At 42.4% G+C, this 20,147-nt stretch overlaps 1 protein-coding gene across 2 annotated transcripts in view; it reads left to right on the forward strand.

Moving 5' to 3' along the window:
- Positions 1-20,147, forward strand: part of EPHA6 (EPH receptor A6) — a 1,249,313-nt gene that overhangs the window by 597,297 nt on the left and 631,869 nt on the right. For both annotated transcript variants that reach the window (XM_069760991.1, XM_069760992.1), the window contains exon 4: positions 3,308-3,463. In XM_069760991.1, the coding sequence (XP_069617092.1) occupies positions 3,308-3,463 (156 nt within the window). The remainder of the gene's footprint in view (positions 1-3,307; positions 3,464-20,147) is intronic.

Here is a 20,147-nt window from a genome sequence, read left to right on the forward strand (position 1 = left end):
CACATACGGGGTATCAGCGTACTCAGGACAAATTGAACAACAACTTTTGGGGTCCAATTTATTCTGTTACACTTGTAAAAATACAAAGCTGGGGGCTAAAAAATCATTTTTGTGAAAAAAAAAAAGAATTTTTATTTTCACGGCTCTGCGTTATAAACTGTAGTGAAACACTTAGGGGTTCAAAGTTCTCACAACACATCTAGATAAGTTCCTTGGGAGGTCTAGTTTCTAATATGGGATCACTTGTGGGGGGTTTGTACTGTTTGGGTACATCAGGGGCTCTGCAAATGCAACGTGACTCCTGCAGACCAATCCATCTAAGTCTGCATTCCAAATGGCGCTCCTTCCCTTCCGAGCTCTGCCATGCGCCCAAACAGTGGTTCCCCCCCACATATGGGGTATCAGCGTACTCAGGACAAATTGGACAACAACTTTTGGGGTCCAATTTATTATGTTACCCTTGTGAAAATACAAAACTGGGGGCTAAAAAATAATTTTTGCGAAAAAAAAAAAAAAATTATTTTAACGGCTCTGCGTTATAAACTGTAGTGAAACATTTGGGGGTTCAAAGCTCTCAAAACACATCTAGATAAGTTCCTTATGGGGTCTAGTTTCCAAAATGGTGTCACTTGTGGGGGGTTTTAATGTTTAGGCACATCAGGGGCTCTCCAAACCAACATGGCGTCCCAACTTAATTCCAGTCAATTTTGCATTGAAAAGTCAAATGGCGCTCCTTCCCTTCCGAGCTCTGCTATGCACCCAAAAAGTGGTTTACCCCCACATATGGGGTATCGTCGCACTCAGGACAAATTGCACAACAACTTTTGTGGTCTAATTTCTTCTCTTACCCTTGGGAAAATAAAAAATTGGGGGCGAAAAGATCATTTTTGTGAAAAAATAAGATTTTTTATTTTTACGGCTCTGCATTATAAACTTCTGTGAAGCACTTGTTGGGTCAAAGTGCTCACCACACATCTAGATAAGTTCCTTAAGGGGTCTACTTTTCAAAATGGTGTCACTTGTGAGGGGTTCCAATGTTTAGGCACATCAGGGGCTCTCCAAACGCAACATGGCGTCCCATCTCAATTCCAGTCAATTTTGCATTGAAAAGTCAAATGGCGCTCCTTCCCTTCCGAGCTCTGCCATACGCCCAAACAATGGTTTACACCCATATATGGGGTATCAGCGTACTCAGGACAAATTGGCCAACAATTTTTGAGGTCCAATTTCTTCTCTTACTCTTGGGAAAATAAAAAATTGGGGGCGAAAAGATAATTTTTGTGAAAAAATATGATTTTTTATTTTTACGGCTCTGCATTATAAACTTCTGTGAAGCAATTGGTGGGTCAAAGTGGTCACCACACATCTAGATAAGTTCCTTAGGGTGTCTACTTTCCAAAATGGTGTCACTTGTGGGGGGGTTTCAATGTTTAGGCACATCAGTGGCTCTCCAAACGCAACATGGTGTCCCATCTCAATTCCTGTCAATTTTGCATTTAAAAGTCAAATGGCGCTCCTTCCCTTCCGAGCTCTGCCATGCGCCCAAACAGTGGTTTACTCCCACATATGGGCTATCAGCGTACTCAGTACAGATTGTACAACAATGTTTGGCATCCATTTTATCCTGTTACCCTTGGTAAAATAAAACAAATTGGAGCTGAAATAAATTTTGTGTGAAAAAAAGTTAAATATTCATTCTTATTTAAACATTCCAAAAATTCCTGTGAAACCCCTGAAGGGTTAATAAACTTCTTGAATGTGGTTTTGAGCACCTTGAGGGGTGCAGTTTTTAGAATGGTCTCACACTTGGGTATTTTCTATCATATAGACCCCTCAAAATGACATCAAATGAGATGTGGTCCCTAAAAAAAAATGGTGTTGTAAAAATGAGAAATTGCTGGTCAACTTTTAACCCTTATAACTCCCTAACAAAAAAAAATTTTGGTTCCAAAATTGTGCTGATGTAAAGTAGACATGTGGGAAATGTTACTTATTAAGTATTTTGCGTGAGATATCTCTGTGATTTAAGGGCATAAAAATTTAAAGTTGGAAAATTGCGAAACTTTCTAAATTTTCGCCAAATTTCCGTTTTTTTCACAAATAAACGCAAGTTATATCGAATAAATGTTACTACTAAAATGAAGTACAATATGTCACGAGAAAACAATGTCAGAATCGCCAAGATCCGTTGAAGCGTTCCAGAGTTATAACCTCATAAAGGGACAGTGGTCAGAATTGTAAAAATTGGCCCGGTCATTAACGTGCAAACCACCCTCGGGGCTTAAGGGGTTAAAGGGATAATCATTCAAAGATTGAAAATTGCTAATTTTTTTACATTTTTTTTCAAATTTTTGATATTTTTTATAAATAAACACTAAACATATTGACCTAAATTTACCATTATCAGAAAGTATAAGGTGTCACAAAAAAACAATCTCAAAATCACTGGGATTTGTTGAAGCGTTGCAGAGTTATTACAACATAAAGTGACACTGGTCAGATTTCAAAAATTTGGCTCCATCACTAAGGGGTTAAAGGTGTTGATTCTTCTTCTGTCTTGTTTCTTTATCATCCTGGTTTCGTATCTATGTGTTACTACACAACCGACCAAGCTATGTACAGACCTTGTCTTCATTGCCAGTAAAATGTTCCTTGATTTGAAGACCTTGTCCAGTGACTTAATTGTGATTTGCCCATAGCTATTCTTCTATTGACTTCCGGCATTGTTGTTTTATCTTGAGTGATCATCGAATACTGAATTATTTGTTCCAGAGTTTGTCTTCTTATGTTACCATTTTTTGTTTTAGTTGTTTGCTGTGCACTGTCAGACTTAGAGGATTTTCTGGTATTGTCAGCGCACTATGTGGCTTATTAGCATTGAATGGTTTTTTATTACTTAGACTAAATGGTAATTCTATTACGGTATAACCCGAGCAGTCATACACTGTCTTTAATGTCTCCGTACAGAATGCTAAAGCTCAGCTTTATTACTTGTCCTGTTTATCATGAAAAACATAGGCTTACGGGATAAGGTTATGTAAATACAAGATTTAGTTTTGTCTTGTCTCTGATCAGTATTATAATTTTAATAATTACTTACTGTCAGTCTAGGAAACCAGATATAATGATTTACAACCTAATTCTGCTGTCTGAGGTGCGAGGAGATGAAGTGACTTGCCTGCGGTCAGAGGGATCTTATACACAGTGTCTACGCAGGAATCCTCGCTTTCATAGCTGAATGACATATGAATTGAATGGTGACGGCGAAAGGAAATCATTGACCGGTTTGTCTTCTGTTTTCTTGCAGCTTGTCGGCCTGGATTCTACAAGGCATTTGCTGGAAATATCAAGTGTTCCAAGTGTCCTCCACATAGCTTCACATATGTAGAGTCCACAACGGTCTGCCAGTGTGAGAAAGGCTACTTCAGAGCGGAAAAAGACCCACCCGCCATGGCATGCACAAGTAAGTCATTATATGTGGGTAAAGTTTAAAGGGAACCTGTCAGCAGGATTGTACACAGTAACCTACACACAATGGAGCGGACAATCCAGCAATGACAATGATAGAGGTCTGCTACAGATCTCTGGTTGTCATGCTAACCCACTGCAAGTAACAGTGGCATTTTTGCTACACACCGGTGAACTAATCATTGCCTGGGTATAAGAGAGGCGATCAGACAACTGCAGCTTCTAGTCTCCCATAGAGACTACTGAAGCATTAAAAAAGTTAAAAAAAAATTTTTTACTAAACGGCGTAACGAGAAAAAAATTCAAAACGCCCAAATTGCGATTTTTTGGTTGTTGCTACATTGCAAAAATGGGCAATCAAATAATTGTACCAAAGTGGTATCAATAAAAACGTCAACTCAGCGTGCAAAAAATAAGCTCTCAACCAGCCCCAGATCACGGAAAGTGGAGACACTATAAATCTGAGAAAATGGTGCCATTTTTTTTTTTTTAACCAAAGTTTGGATTTTTTTTTTCACTACTTAAATAAAAAAGAACCTAGACATGTTTGGTGTCTGTGAATTCGTAGTGACCTGGAGAATCATAATGGCAGGTCAGTTTTAGCATTTAGTGAACATGGTAAAATATAAAAATAAAAAAAAAACTGTGGAATTGCACTTTTTTTTCAGTTTCACCCCACTTAGAATTTGTTTCCCGTTTTCCAGTACATGATATGTTAAAACCAATGATGGTTTCCATAAGCACAACTTTTCCTGCAAAAAAACAAGCCTCACATGGCCATATTGATCAAAAAATAAAAACGTTATGGCTCCAGGAAGAAGGGGAGCAAAAAACGAAAACACAAAAACGAAAATACCTCCGGTCATGAAGGGGTTAATATTTATCTTCAGTTTTTAGTTAATTATATGCTCGTGCTCCAGGGCGGCCTGTGGGTGGTATTCATATGGTGCTCTGATTAGGTATTCATCTGTATGGCTTCTGACAGGTCACTGATCCCTCACTGACCTGCCCCCCACTTTACATAATGAATATTATATATATCTTGGAAAACGAAACACTTTTGCAGGCGCCGGCCGTGGCCCCTGCACTACAGCATATTTGCACATTTCATGTGCAGTTAATAACTGTGCTTGATGTTTTCCTGAGGGGCATATATATATATAAAAAAAAAAATTTGAAAATAGCGCCCACCATGCCTGCGCAGTAGCAACTATCGGTGTATATAGAGGTGATCCAATAGCTGCTGCTGTGCAGGTGCGGGGGTGGCGCCATCTTGGAAGAGGATTTTTTTTTCTTCTCTAGCAAGATGGCGCTGCTGGCGCATGCGCAGTAGCAGCTATTGGATCACCTTTATATACACCGATAGCTGCTACTGTGACGGCGCTTCGGGCACCATTTTAAAACCGATTTTTTTAACACTCCTCAGGAAAACATCAAGCACAGTTGTTAACAACACTGTACACATACGATTATGCTGCAACACAGGTGCCACGGCTGGCACCTGCCTGCAAAAGGTTTTTGTTTTTTTAAGTATGTATATATATAATTGTCTAAGGGTTTTTCCGTCTGTCTGTCTTTCTGTCTGTCTGTCTGTCTTTCTGTCTGTCTGTCTGCCTGTCCTGGAAATCCCGCGTCTCTGATTGGTCGAAGCCACCAGGCCTCGACCAATCAGAGACCGGCACAGCATCGACGTAGAAATCCCTGGCAGCCTCGACCAATCAGCAACGGGCACAGCGACGATGATGTCATAAAGGACGTAGACATCTCACGTTTCTGGTTCAGCGACGGGCACAGTATCGACGTAGATGTCATAATGGTTGCCATGGCGATGATGATGTCATAAAGGTTGCCTCGACCAATCAGCGACGGGCACAGTCTGCCGCGAATTCTGGAATCATCATTGTCCATATACTACGGGGACATGCATATTCTAGAATACCCGATGCTTTAGAATCGGGCCACAATCTAGTGTACATATATTCATTATGTCAACTAGCCAGCAGGTCAGTGAGGGATCAGTGACCTGTTAGAAGCCATACAGATGATGACCTAATCAGAGCACCACATGAAGACCCCCCACAGGCCACCCCGGAGCACGAGCTGTTGTGAATTCTGTTATCGAACTCCCTTCTGTGGTCATGAATGGTACTTCGGCGAGTTCTGTCCATGGACTCCCTCTGGTGGCTGTGAGTGGAGCTGCTGCTTCTGAGGTTCCTTCCACAGGTGATGTATTTTATTCTTTGGCTGGCTTTGCCTTGCTAGCTGGAAGCTCTGGGAGGCAGAGTGGCACCTCCGCACCGTGAGTCGGTGCGGAGGTCTTTTTGCACACTCTGCGTGGTCTTTTTTAGTTTTTTGTGCTGACCGCAAAGTTACCTTTCCTATCCTCAGTCTGTTTAGTAAGTCTGGCCTCCCTTTGCTGAAACCTGTTTCATTTCTGTGTTTGTGACTTTCATCTTAACTCCCAGTCAATATATGTGGGGGCTGCCATTTTCTTTGGGGAATTTCTCTGAGGCAAGGTAGGCTTAATTTTCTATCTCTAGGGCTAGTTAGCTCTTATGCTGTGAAGAGGCGTCTAGGCAGAGTTAGGTACGCTCCACGGCTATTTCTAGTTGTGTGATAGGATTAGGGGTTGCGGTCAGCAGAGCTCCCACTTCCCAGAGCTTGTCCTTTGTTAGTTTGGCCATCAGGTCGTTTCGGGTGCTCCTAACCACCAGGTCCATAACAATGAGCATATCAATAACTCAAAACTGAAAATAAAGATTAAACAACAACCACAAGATGGATTTCATCAGCCAAGGTATCATTTTAATCTGTATAACGGCACCGACCTGACACTGTGTGTAGGTTACAGTGCACAATCCTGCTGACAGGTTCACTTTAAGGTTATTTCCATATTTACAACCATTTTCTTTTATGATAGTTTTGATTTTTCCTGACTTTGGATAATCCCTGTTGCCTGGTTTGTTTTGCAGTTTGTTTCATATATTCCAACTGAGCTTTACTCACCCTCCCTGGGTCCAAAGATTAGTCACCACCACTGCGCATGGTGTCTGTTATTGTCTGCAGACCTGATGTCATGTGAGAGCACTGCAGCCAATCAGTGAACTCAGCAGTTCTGCGTGACCCATAGTGTCCACTCATCCAGAGCCTTTGAGCTCAACTATTGGCAGTCAACATGACATAAGCTCTGGAGACAATAACAAGGTAGTGGCGGAGACTCAGAGCTGGACCCATGGAGGCTGAGTAAAGGACAGTTTGCATGCAGTCGTTCTGTGGGACTGCAGACTTATGGATCCTCACATTATTCACCCTGCAAGGATTCTCAGTGTCTGGACAGGAATGGCAGTCATGTGACAGCACGTACACCATATGCATACTCCCAGCCACAATCCGACTAGTTGGGTGCAGCCTCACTCAATACAGGAGTATTGAATGAGATCGGAAACGGTCTAGTCAGATTGTGGCCAGATGTATGCATATCACATGACCACCACTCCCAGCAACTAGTGCGCACAATGTCAGGATCCACAAGTCTGCAATTACATTGAGTGACTGCAAGCTTGTAGTTTTAGACCAGACAACCCCTCTAAGTAGTATTAATTATTGGGGCTTTGGGTCCTAAAAACCCCACACCGATTGCTGATTCCAAGGGGCATAACTTTTCAGTTTATACTTAACAGCATACAGTGCAGTGTACAGGCACCGAGCACAATTTCATGAAAAGTTGCAACATTTAGGTGCAACTCAAGGCTGCGCTAAAATTTTACGACTTTTATAGTTCTCATGCCATTTTTGCCCAGCTCTGACAAAGTGGGTGGAGCTAGGGTGGGACGGTGGCTTAGTGGCTGCTACTCGTCAAATTGATAGCTATGCCACAGATCTTACTACAGAGAGTATTGGAGTAGGATTTGTGGTGAGGCGCACACAGGGTCACATTCCACTTGTCCAATGCTCCTGATTCGATAAGAGGCATGTGATTCTTAATGAGTAAGGAGCTTCTCACTCCAGGAGCCTCCATTATCAAGACAGTCATGAACAATGCTGGTCTTGATAAACGTGATCCATGGACTTTCTATAGGGCCTGTACACTAGTTTGGGGTGTACAATTGGACAAGTTCTCAGGATCTGGACCCAAACTGCTCAACAGTACTTAGAAAGTTGTAAAACATATTGAAAAATATATATTTAAGTTAAGTTACATTTTGTAGCAATTTTCCATAACGTTCTACAGTTTCATCTGATCTATTTGTCTCTATGATAACAGACTACAAACAAACCCTGCGTGGTCTAATCCTGCAGTCGTAATTATTTATTTTCTTTCTCTCCCAAACTTCTTCCTAATCTACGGAGTAGATTACAATAGAAGAGGAGTTAGTTTATTTGTACTGTTACTTGGAAATCTATAGTTTTGCAGATGTAGACATAAAATAGTAAGACATTTTTAACAGCGAGTTTCCTCATTTTAGATGTACTGAAATTGTCTAAGGGGCACTTCCGTCTGTCCTTCTGTCTGTCTGTCTGTCACGGTTATTCATTCGCTGATTGGTCTCGCCAGCTGCCTGTCATGGCTGCCGCGACCAATCAGCAACAGCACAGTCTGGAAGAAATGTCCGCTCCTTACTCCCCGCAGTCAGTGCCTGTAGCCCGCATACTTCCCTCCGGTCACCGCTAACACAGGGTTAATGCCGGCGGTAGCGGACCGCATTATGCCGCGGGTAACGCACTCCGTTACCGTCGCTATTAACTCTGTGTGTCCCCAACTTTTTACTATTGACGCTGCCTATGCGGCATCAATAGTAAAAAATGTAATGTTAAAAATAATTTTTTAAAAATTGCTATACTCACCCTCCGTAGTCGCTCGCGCCGGCCGCCATCTTCCGTTGCAGGTTCCGGTGACAAAGATGGTATGGGAGAAGGACCTGCCATGACGTCACGGTCATGTGACCGCGACATCATCACAGGCCCTGCGCGAGAAGGACCTGCCATGACATCACGGTCATGTGACCGCGACGTCATCACAGGCCCTGAGCGCCTGCGCGAGAAGGAACTCCCATCACGTCACTGTCATGTGACCGTGACGTCATCACAGGCCCTGCGCTAGAAAGACCTGCCATGACGTCACGGTCATGTGGCCGCGACGTCATCACAGGTCCTGTGCCCATACCAACCCTGGGACCGGAAGCTGCCGTGGACTACAAGGGGCACTCGGAAAGTTGAGTATATGTTTATTTTTTACTTTTTAACCTGTGACAAACCTGGTTGGGCAATATACTACATAGCTGGGCAATATACTACGCGACTGGCCAATATACTACGTGGCTATGTGCTGTATACTATGTCACTGGGCAATATACTATGTAACTGGGCAATATACTACGTGACTGGCCAATATACTACGTGGCTCTGTGCTGTATACTACGTCGCTGTGCAATATACTACGTGGCTCTGTGCTGTATACTACGTCACTGGGCAATATACTACATCACTGGGCAATATACTACGTGGCTTTGCAATAAACTACGTCACTAGGCAATATACTATGTAACTGGGCAATATACTACGTGGCTGCGCAATATACTACGTCACTAGGCAATATACTACGTGGCTGCGCAATAAACTACGTCACTAGGCAATATACTATGTAACTGGGCAATATACTATGTGGCTGCGCAATATACTACGTCAGTAGGCAATATACTACGTAACTGGGCAATATACTACGTTGCTGCGCAATATACTACGTCGCTAGGCAATATACTACGTGGCTGGGCAATATACTACGTAACTGGGCAATATACTACGTTGCTGCGCAATATACTACGTCACTGGGCAATATACTATGTGGCTGTGCAATATACTACGTCACTGGGCAATATACTATGTCGTTGGGCAATATACTACGTCACTGGGCAATATACTATGTAGCTGGACAATATACTACGTGACTGGGCAATATACTATGTCACTGGGCAATATACTACGTGGCTGGGCAATATACTATGTGGCTGGACAATATACTAAGTGACTGTGCAATATACTACGTGGCTGGGCAATATACTACGTGGCTGGGCAATATACTACGTGGCTGGGCAGTATACTATGTGGCTTGGCAATACCCTACGTCACTGGGCAATATACTACGTGGCTGTGCAATATACTACGTCACTAGGCAATATACTATGTAACTGGGCAATATACTACGTCACTAGGCAATATACTACGTAACTGGGCAATATACTACGTGGCTGGGCAATATACTACGTCACCGGGCAATATACTACGTGACTGGGCAATATACTACGTGGCTGGGCAATATATTACGTTGCTGGGCAATATGCTATGTCACTGGGCAATATACTACGTGGTTGGGCAATATACTACGTGACTGGACAATATACTACGTGACTGTGCAATATACTACGTGGCTGGGCAATATACTACGTGGCTGGGCAATATACTACGTGGCTGGGCAATATATTACGTTGCTGGGCAATATACTACGTCACTGTAGTGTCAGTGTAGCAGTGGTGTCAATGTTATGTTACTGTCTTTCTGTCTTTTTTGGAGTGTTTTACTGGCATTTTCCAAAATTTTTTTACTCCTCTCAATAATGAAGAAACCACTAGTGTTTTTTGAAGCAAAAACATTGGGAAATGCACAAAAATCATCCTAGTCATCTTTTGAACGTTCTCATTGACTTCTCGTACAAACCAGAGTGAAAAACACCTGAAGAATGATCAGGTTGCTTCATTTAACCTGTTGGCATCTTTGGAAACTTGAAAAGACACTCAAATGACTGACCATATAAACAATAAGTTGTTTTATATAGCAATACATAGGTCCAATCTCTTGAGTGCTTTCTAAGAGCTTTATCATGAGGATTTTGGCTTGGACCCACCTGAAAAAGACATTGTGTGCACTTACTTTTACTATTCAAATGGTGGACTTCCGAAAAGCTTCATGACAAACATTTTATAAGGTCTCACCTGGTGAGGTGGATCTGCTAAGCCTCTGGTCTGAATGGGCACAAGAACTCAATGCATTAGTTCAGTTTCCAGGGGGTATGAAGAATCATGGGGACTAGGACTAACTGGAAACTCAGGAGCAGATGGACAGATAGAGTTGAACTCAACAGGGATGGATGTGAGTTGAAATAGTAGAACAGATAATGGAGCATAACAAACAAGGAACACCAGAATCAAAATCCCAAGACACAGGTGTGTGCATAAGTGGACCTTAAATAGGTCTAAGGAGATGGTGTCTTTGATGCACACTGGGCTGCCATTGGAGCAGAAAACAACAGCCCCAAGAGAATGGATCAAATCCTGGGATACCCAGGACAGGTGTGTAACAATACCCCCTTCTGATAGCATAGAGAGGATGCTTAGTATGATATCTCTTGAGCAGGATAGGAATATCTATGTCCTTTTTAGGCACCCAGCATCTCTCCTCAGGACCACCTGTCATTTCACAATCCAGAATTTGGTTGATTTCATACTCCGTGATTGGATCAGAAGCAGGAAACTTTTTTGATTGTAGAAGAGGAACTGCTGAGGGCCAGAGGACGATCTGCAAATGGAGAATTTGAGAGCAAAAATGTAAAACTAAGGATACATTCAGATTTAGGTATATCTTCCCTGCTATTCTTTTTGGCCCCATGCTTGGAGAAAACATCTGCGGAGCCAGAGAGATATCCATAAAATTCTCTGCTGCTCAGCAATCAAAAAGCACTTGTCCGGCAAACAAAGAGGAACTGTAGGAAACGAATATATACTTAAGTTATATTTAGTGTAGGAAAGAGTTAATCCTAGGGATATATCACTTTCCTTGCCTAGGGTCAGAAGTTCTCCCCATTTGGACTTCAGTTTAAAACAATTTGTGAGATAATGATCACATTCACCACAATACAAACAGAGTCTGCTAGTTAAGGTACCGTCACACTAAGAGACGCTGCAGCGATACCGACAACGATCCGGATCGCTGCAGCGTCGCTGTTTGGTCGCTGGAGAGCTGTCACACAGACAGCTCTCCAGCGACCAACGATGCCGGTAACCAGGGTAAACATCGGGTTACTAAGCGCAGGGCCGCGCTTAGTAACCCGATGTTTACCCTGGTTACCATCGTTAAAGTAAAAAAAACAACCACTACATACTTACCTACCGCTGTCTGTCCCCGGCGCTGGGCTTCTCTGTACTGGCTGTGAGCACAGAGGCCGGAAGGCAGAGCGGTGACGTCACCGCTCTGCTTTCCGGCTGACCGACGCTCACAGCCAGTGCAGAGAAGTCCAGCGCCGGGGACAGACAGCGGTAGGTAAGTATGTAGTGGTTGTTTTTTTTACTTTAACGATGGTAACCAGGGTAAACATCGGGTTACTAAGCGCGGCCCTGCGCTTAGTAACCCGATATTTACCCTGGTTACCAGCGAAGACATCGCTAAATCGGCGTCACACACGCCGATTCAGCGATGTCAGCGGGAGAGCCAGCGACAAAATAAAGTTCTGGCCTTTCTGCCCCGACCAGCGACATCACAGCAGGGGCCTGATCGCTGCTGCCTGTCACACTGGACGATATCGCTAGCGAGGACGCTGCAACGTCATGGATCGCTAGCGATATCGTCCAGTGTGACGGTACCTTTAGGCTACAGGATATTTGAGCTGAAGATAATTTGTTCCGGACAATCTCCATGAGTTCCGGTTCAGCCAGAGTTTGAAGTTTATTCTGAATGTGACACACTGGAATCAAGCATTTTTACTTAAACCTTTCTTTAAAACACAAGTCAACTCAAGTGGCAAGAGAAATCAAGTTATCAAGGGAGGAAGGCAAATCTCTATCAGCGAGGTCATCTTTGATCCAATTGGATAAGAAGATAGCTAGAAGAGCATCATTGTTCCAAATCAATTTAACAGACGAAAGGAGGTTCTGGATTGCAAAATGTCCCACAGAGCTAGTCCCTTTTCTGAGCTGCAGTATGGAATCAGCGGTGGAGTTTACATGACCCAGTTTGTAAAACGCTTTACAGAGGCAGACAGGAAAGAAGGTAGAGAATGTATCATAGAGTCAACCTGCACCCACAATTGTGCAGCCCATGCCAAAGCATCTCTAGACAATAAAGAAAATATATGCTACTTTGAACCAGTCAGAAAAAAACTGCTAAAGACACAACTCAAAGTGTAGGGTGGATTGGTACACAAAAGCCTAGAAGGCCTTAGGACCATCAGTAAAATGCGCAGGAGTAGGCAATTGTGGAGATGTCTCCCAGAGAGTTGAAGGTGAGTAATAGGGTGTAGCAGATGTTGAGTTGTTGGTGGAGAAAACTCAGGTATCTGGGGCAGTGCATCCACACAGGCTGTGAGATCTTGCAATGCCTGGACAATCTTCTGTTGACTTACAGCAAGTTGCACCATCCATGCAGACAGATTGTCCACATCCCACGACACCAGTGTTGTGGCTGTTGTACCTTTGGGATGCATGGTCTTGGGATTCAGGAAGGTCTTACCAGATGAGGTGGATCTGGTTAGCCTGTGAAATAGGTGGGCACACGGATCCCAGGTGTCAGTGCAGCTTCAAGAGGACACGTGGAATCGTGAGGACTAGGACTAACTGGAAACTAGGAGCAGATGGAGAGATGGAGTGGAATCCAGCAGGAATGGATGTGAGTTGAAACACGGTAGTACAGATAAAGGCGCATACCAAACAAAGAACACACCCAAGACTCAGGTGTGTATGTCAATGGGCTGTAAATAGGACTTGGGAGATGATGTCATTGATCAATGATGGGCAACCTGCAAAACCCGACATGGAGCACAACAGAGAGCAGTGGACCCAGGAGAAGTGAGCAGAGTCGGGACAGGTGTGTAACAAATTTGACTACATGACAGGCAAAAACTAAAGGAAAACTAAATGAACAATGTCGAATTGTGTATTTAAACAACATGACAAACAAAATCTCAAGATCTTTTACTTGCACATTTTTTTTTTGTTCTAGGTGTACAATTTCTTACAGACTTGATGTTTAGCTCTTCTGAGGAAATCTGTCACCAACTAAAATCAATAGATTATTTTCATTTTAAATACCGTACCTTAAAATTACCGACTTATTTCTCCAAACATTTGCATAAAATTTTGAGCATGTTTCATACTGAAGCTTCCTGTTTTATCATCCTTACTTTTCTGTAGCCTAGCTGATAAAAGAGCGATAAACGTGAATAAGAAATGACAGCGAAGCTTCAAAGTCAAATAGAAAAGCTGTTATCTAATTAAGTACGGAATAGATATTAGATGATTGATGAGCTTCTGTAAGATCTAATACCACAAAGAATGCAGTGTGGAAGAAATCACACGAAGCTTTGTAGAAATAGGTCTACACACGGGTTAGGGGAGCCAGGCTTTTTTTCTGTGCGGATCTTCATCTGTGCATAATTTATAAATGATAACAAAGCAATCAGGCCATATTTACAAAAAGCCCAGTGACACATTATATTGTTAAATCTGAGCATTAGAATTAATTGTCCCTCTTTGTTCCAAGTTCTAAATCTTACTAAATGATTCACTGGATGTCATTACAGCTTAATATTTGCATGAAATCACAGTTTAGCCAGCATAATTTAATGGCAATTAAAAAGCTATTTAATCGTCATGCAAATTGGCATAAGGGTCCTTCAGTAAAGAGGGTATATTTTTTAAGCATTGCAGTTAAGTATTTTTTCTTGGAGGTCCCATAGTGTAATTGATAAAATTCTTCTCATTCAAATAACTTGATTTTTTTTTTTTTTTTGCATTCATCTGATGGGCACCGTGGGCAGCACAGTGGCGCAGTGGATAGCACAGCAGCCTTGCAGCGCTGGAGTCCTGGGTTCAATCCCCACTAAGGACAACATCTGCAAAGAGTTTGTATGTTCTCTCCGTGTTTGCGTGGGTTTGCTCTGGGTTCTCCGGTTTCCTCCCACATTCCAAAGACATACTGATAGGGAATTTAGATTGTGAGCCCCAATGGGGACAGCGATGGTAATATTTGCAAAACTGTAAAGCGCTGCGGAATATGTTAGCGCTATATAAAAAAAATAAAAGATAAAAGATTAAAAGTTGAATAAAAACAAGGACTAGACTGGATTGTCCTCCTGGGCTTTTATTGTAACAACTAGATGGTGACCAGATTCTAACGCATTGGGTATTCTAGAATATGTATCTAGTTTATTTATGAAGATTTTACAATAATACAATGAATACACAGAATTCGTCTGGCCGGGCGCGACCAATTAGCGAATCGTGGTTCAATTCCCGCGCCAATTCGCAGCCGGAGTGCGCCTGTCGCTGATTGTTCATGGCCGGCCACATAGTATATAGCACAGCCACGGAGTATATAGCACATCCACGTAGTATATAACACAGCTCACGTAGTATATAACAGCCCACGCAGTATATAACAGCCCACGTAGTGTATAATACAGCCCATGTAGTATATAACACAACCCACATAGTATATTGCACAGCCACGTAGCATGTAGCACAGCCCACGTACACGTAGTATGTTGCACATCCACATAGTATATTGCACAGCCACACAGTATATTGCACAGCCACATAGTATATTGCACAGCCCACATAGTATATAGCACAGCCATGTAGTATATAGCACAGCCACATAGTATATTGCACAGCCCACGCAGTATATTACACAGCCACGTAGTATTTTACACAGCCCACCTAGTATATAGCACAGCGACATATTATATAACTGCCCACACAATAAATAACACATCCCAGGTAATGTATAACAGCCCATGTAGTGTATAACACAGCCACGTAGTATATAACACAGCCCACATAGTATATTACACAGCCCACCTAGTATATAGCACAGCGACATAGTATATAACAGCCCACACAATATATAACACATAGTTAGCATCGCATAGGCAGCATCAATAGTAATAAGTTGGTCACACAGAGGGTTGATGGCAGCGTTAACGGAATGCCTTACACCGTGTTATGCCGCGGTATAAGGCAGTCCTTTTACCACTATGTGGGCGCTGACTGGGGGGAGTATGGAGGGGACACTGACTGCAGGGGAGTAGGGAGCGGCCATTTCGTGGCCGGACTGTGCCCATCGCTGATTGGTCGCGGCCAGCTGGCCGAGACCAATCAGCGACGTGGGATTTCCGTAACAGACAGACAGAAAGATGGAAGTGACCCTTAGACAATTATATAGTAGATTAGTGATGAGTCAAGGTGCTTGTATAAGGTGTCATCTGTGCATGTTCGGGAGTCGGGTGCTAACCGAGTGTCTTCGGTGTGCTTGAAAAATATGTTCGAGTCTCCACAGCTGCATATCTCATGGTTCTTTGACAGCTGCAACATATACAGGGAGTGTCTAACAAACAGGCAATCCCTACATGCGTTATGGCTGTCGAACAGCTACGAGTTACTGGAGATGGGCAAACCCGAACAGTAAAGTTCGGCGTCCGTACCGAATACCTACTGTTCATGCACAGACACCGAGCAAGACTTCACCAGGAAGCTCTTGTTACTGTTCGCCCCCCGAGCACTGGGTGTCTGTCACGCCATCATGCACATGACAGCTTGGCAAACACTGGATGTTCGGACCCCCAATTCAAGTGAATGGGGTCTGCCATCAAGTTAGGGTCCAGGAACTTTTTTAAACTGTTCGGCCGAACCTGCCAGACCTGAACATCCAGGTGTCCGCCCATCTCTACCAGCTACCAAATTTACCAAAAAAGAAGCGGTCATTGCTGGGGGTCTTGGCAGCAGGACACCCCTGGGATCAGCTGACGGCAGCCACTTCTACCAATTTAAGAGGTTATTTAGATAATGTTTTAGAGAAAGAGCCTAAGGACGGTACTAGCATTTTACTCATAAGAAATTCTTCTGCTGTAGTAAGAGCTTCATCGCCGTATTTTAGGACATTGCAATGGTATTCTGTATTCCTGGAGCTAGAACAACCCTGCTATTACATTTTTGATGAAAAACCCTCTCCGTTCCAGTGACCGTGGCCTGTCAGAGCGAGACTTAGATAATCGATGTTTTGTTCACAAGAAACAAGACAGCGTAATATAAACATCTGGAAATATCATTATATAGCTTTCATCTGCTGGAGAGCAAATATTTTGACATTTCTGTTGGACAAGGTAAGGTGTAAGCTGCCAAGAAACAGATATTACAGTCAGGAATTCAATTTGTATGTCCCTTTTCCATCATGAGCTGAATAAACAAGTACACGCTGTTTTAGGATCTATCTCTTCTTGTTTGCAGGTTTTATATCTACTTTATGTATTAGCTTTTTCAACATCATTGTACAGTTTACATACAGAGATAATCTAAATAGTTAACTTTTCATAAATTTACATTTACTGCATTACTTATCTTCTATTAGTACTGCTTCACAGTCTGTATTATAATCCAGAGCAGCAATCTGAATTCAGCTGCTTGTTAATAGAGTTTGTTCACTAATGACATGCAAAACTGTATCCTAGAATTCCTGTGTCAAACTGGAATGGGGAAAAGTATCATAGATATTCAGGATCCATACTGCACCACCGTATGGAAAATGAAGCTTTAACCCCTTCCCAAAATGTAGATTTTTTTCATTTTTTTTTGCGTTTGTTTGTTTGTTTTCTGCCTGTCACGAATCACAGGGGGGGAATTTTTATCATCCCACCACTGACACCAATATGCATTGAACCGGGGTTGTTTGTCTTCCCCAGTTCTTTTCTGAAGGGGATTTACCTATATCCCACTTCCCAGTTCCGGTTTGGAACTCGCAGCTCTCTGGCGCCCTCTTACCCTCAGGTCATTCAGGGAACTGCACCTAGGATAATTAGTCGCCAGAAAGTCTGCCTGCTATGTACTAGTCGCCAGAAAGGCTGCCTGCTATATACTGGCTATTGGGCACACACTGCCGCTAGGGTGATATAATTTTCCCTGCCGCAGTCGAGCAATACACTTATAAACCCCATTCCGTCGCTGCCAGCTTTACCTAGCAAGCTAAATACGGTCCGCTGCCACCAGCTCCTATTCCTAAATCAATAATGGGTCAGGACCCAACCCAAATAGTAGCGTAATTTACGTCAGAGGATGTGACAGTACGTTATAGAGCAAGGAGAAACGAATCAAGTAATTTTATATTTTTTACTCCAAAAGGTAGGCAGTGTTTACAAAAGTGGAACAAGATATTATAAAATGAGACAATTATATATGTACAGAACGATTCCAAATAAAAATAGATAAAAGTTGAAAAAAACCACTTGCAGTTCTTTCATATAATTTCTTAGCAGACCATGCGGTTCGTGGGAGGGGCGATACATCAAAATGCATTACAGATGTGTCTCTCAGCTAGCTTCCTGTGAAAAGACTAGTGAAAAATCAGCTCCCACTCACTTAAACCCCCTGGTCGTGACATCTCTGAGTGGGCGGAGATATGGACTCCACTCCCCTTTCCAGAGAGACTCAGAACTTTTTAAAAATGCATATTCTTCCTAGCGTGCGCCGGGAACATCTTAGAGTGACGATGGACATATTGCAGGTCTTCATTCGAGGTTAGCTTCCATTTAAGTCTACACATGGGGTAGCTGGGTGACCCGGTTAAATAGTAATTCATGTCTCCATTTCTGCTGTAGATGGAGCTTAGAAAATCCACTGTGCATGTAGCTCTACCCCTGCAGATCCTAATTATGTAACTTTTATATCTCTATCCCTGGTCTGTGCCATTATACGTAACTTTTCAAGAACAAAGATGTCCCATGGGGTCTGAAAGCTGCTGTACCAGTTATAGCTGGTATCAGGCGGGAGGGGAGATGAGCGGTTTAGAATTACATAGAGCTGACGGGCAGAGTGAAGAGGAGGAGTCAGAGAGCCCACAGCGTGTGTCTGCCATAGGGCTTTGCTTTTGTATCAGCGAATGCAGTGGGGGAAAAAAGGAGGGGGGGTCAAATCTGCAGCGTGTGTGTGCCATAGAACCTTCTAGAACTATGCTCATAATATGGTATATATATTATCGTGACACTCCCCCTATTCCAAGAGCTAACATCCAAGACCCGTAAAGTTTTCATTCCTTAGTCGATGGAGCTGTGTGAGGTCTTGTTTTTTGCACCCTGATCTGACGTTTATATTGATGCCATTTTGGGCTAGATCTAATGTTTGGATTGTTTCTGATGGCATTGTGGTGTTGTGGTGGCCCAATAAAACACAACTCTGTTTAGATTTTTCTTCTTATTACATTATTAACCAATCGGATTAATTAATTTTGTATTTTAATAGATTGGACATTTACGAACGTAGTAATACCAGATGTGTATTTTTTTTAATTTATTTATTTTTAAATGAGGAAAAAAGGGTGAATTTAACCATTTTATTTTTTTTATACTTTTAACGATTCTTTTTTTTTTATTTCACATTGTATTTTGTAGTCCCATTATGGGACCTGAATCTGTGAACAACTATATTCTGTATAGTAAAAATATCACTCTAATATGAACAGCAGCCACAAGCTGGCATTAATAGTTGCACAGTCATGATGGGGATAGAGGACTTCAGCAGACCCCAGCCGACCCCAGCCATCATGACAACCCATCGACGCCCAGCTATTGTGAAACTGTGCCACAGATGGGCTGTTGGAACAGCCAATCCCCGATACCACGCACTGTTAATGCCACCATCACAGATTGACAGTGGCATTTACCAGTTTAACAGCGATGGACAGAGCTTCGTTCCATAGGTGGATGTTAGAGGTAGATGATGGCTAGATAACACACCCATCATCTGCCGGCCTCAGCTTCTGAGCCCGCATCAATGTCAGTGAGTTGCTATATGAAGTAACTGTTTGTTGTATGTTGGTAAGGGGTTAAGCCCCTCAAACATATTGGATGGGTGTTGGCATGAAACCTTCCAAAATCTCTCAAATGTCTCCCAATTCTCCCATACACAGTAAGGTGTTCTCGGCTGAGTGTTCCTGTTCTCTTCATGAAGGTGCCACTGTCAGTCCTATTTGGCCAATAGGGCCTGCAGCTATCACAGAAAATCTCACAACTCATACATACTCCCCGATACACCGGCATCATGTATCAAACACTGGCTGCAAGATTTTAACCACATATGTTTGATGTTGCAGAGTTTTATAGAAAAATGTACTTTAAAAGCCACCAAGGACCATGAGGCATGGGTGACTAGATGGAAAGGAGAAACTTTGGCAGCTTCTCCGCAGCTGTCAGTTCCTTCTAAGCATTCTTCTCTAATATCACATATTACAAAGTTTCTTATCTCTGCCTATACTGTTGATTTGTGAAAAAATATGAAAACAATATTTACTCAAACATTTTGGCGATTTCCATAGTAAAGAAAATAATTTTTGTTTTAATCTCTGGTTTCAACCTTTTTGCGACATAATTATTCTAGATAAAGAACTAAGTTGGCGTTTGGTGCACTGCATAATTATTTAATCAAAACTTTTAATATTGCATTCCATCATCAAGTTGCTAATTATTATTTAGAACTTACCATAATTAAATTATTTTATCTCACACATCTGATTTGCACCTGATAAACAATAATAAATGTGTTGCGTACATTTCACAATATCTCATTAGATAAAGCATAAGCGAGACAGTTGACGTGCATCTCGGCCTATGTAATAGAATGTTAAGGACTGGCGGAACACACCAAGTACAA

The sequence above is a fragment of the Ranitomeya imitator genome, chromosome 3 (assembly GCF_032444005.1).
Source record: "Ranitomeya imitator isolate aRanImi1 chromosome 3, aRanImi1.pri, whole genome shotgun sequence".
Lineage (NCBI taxonomy): Eukaryota > Metazoa > Chordata > Amphibia > Anura > Dendrobatidae > Ranitomeya > Ranitomeya imitator.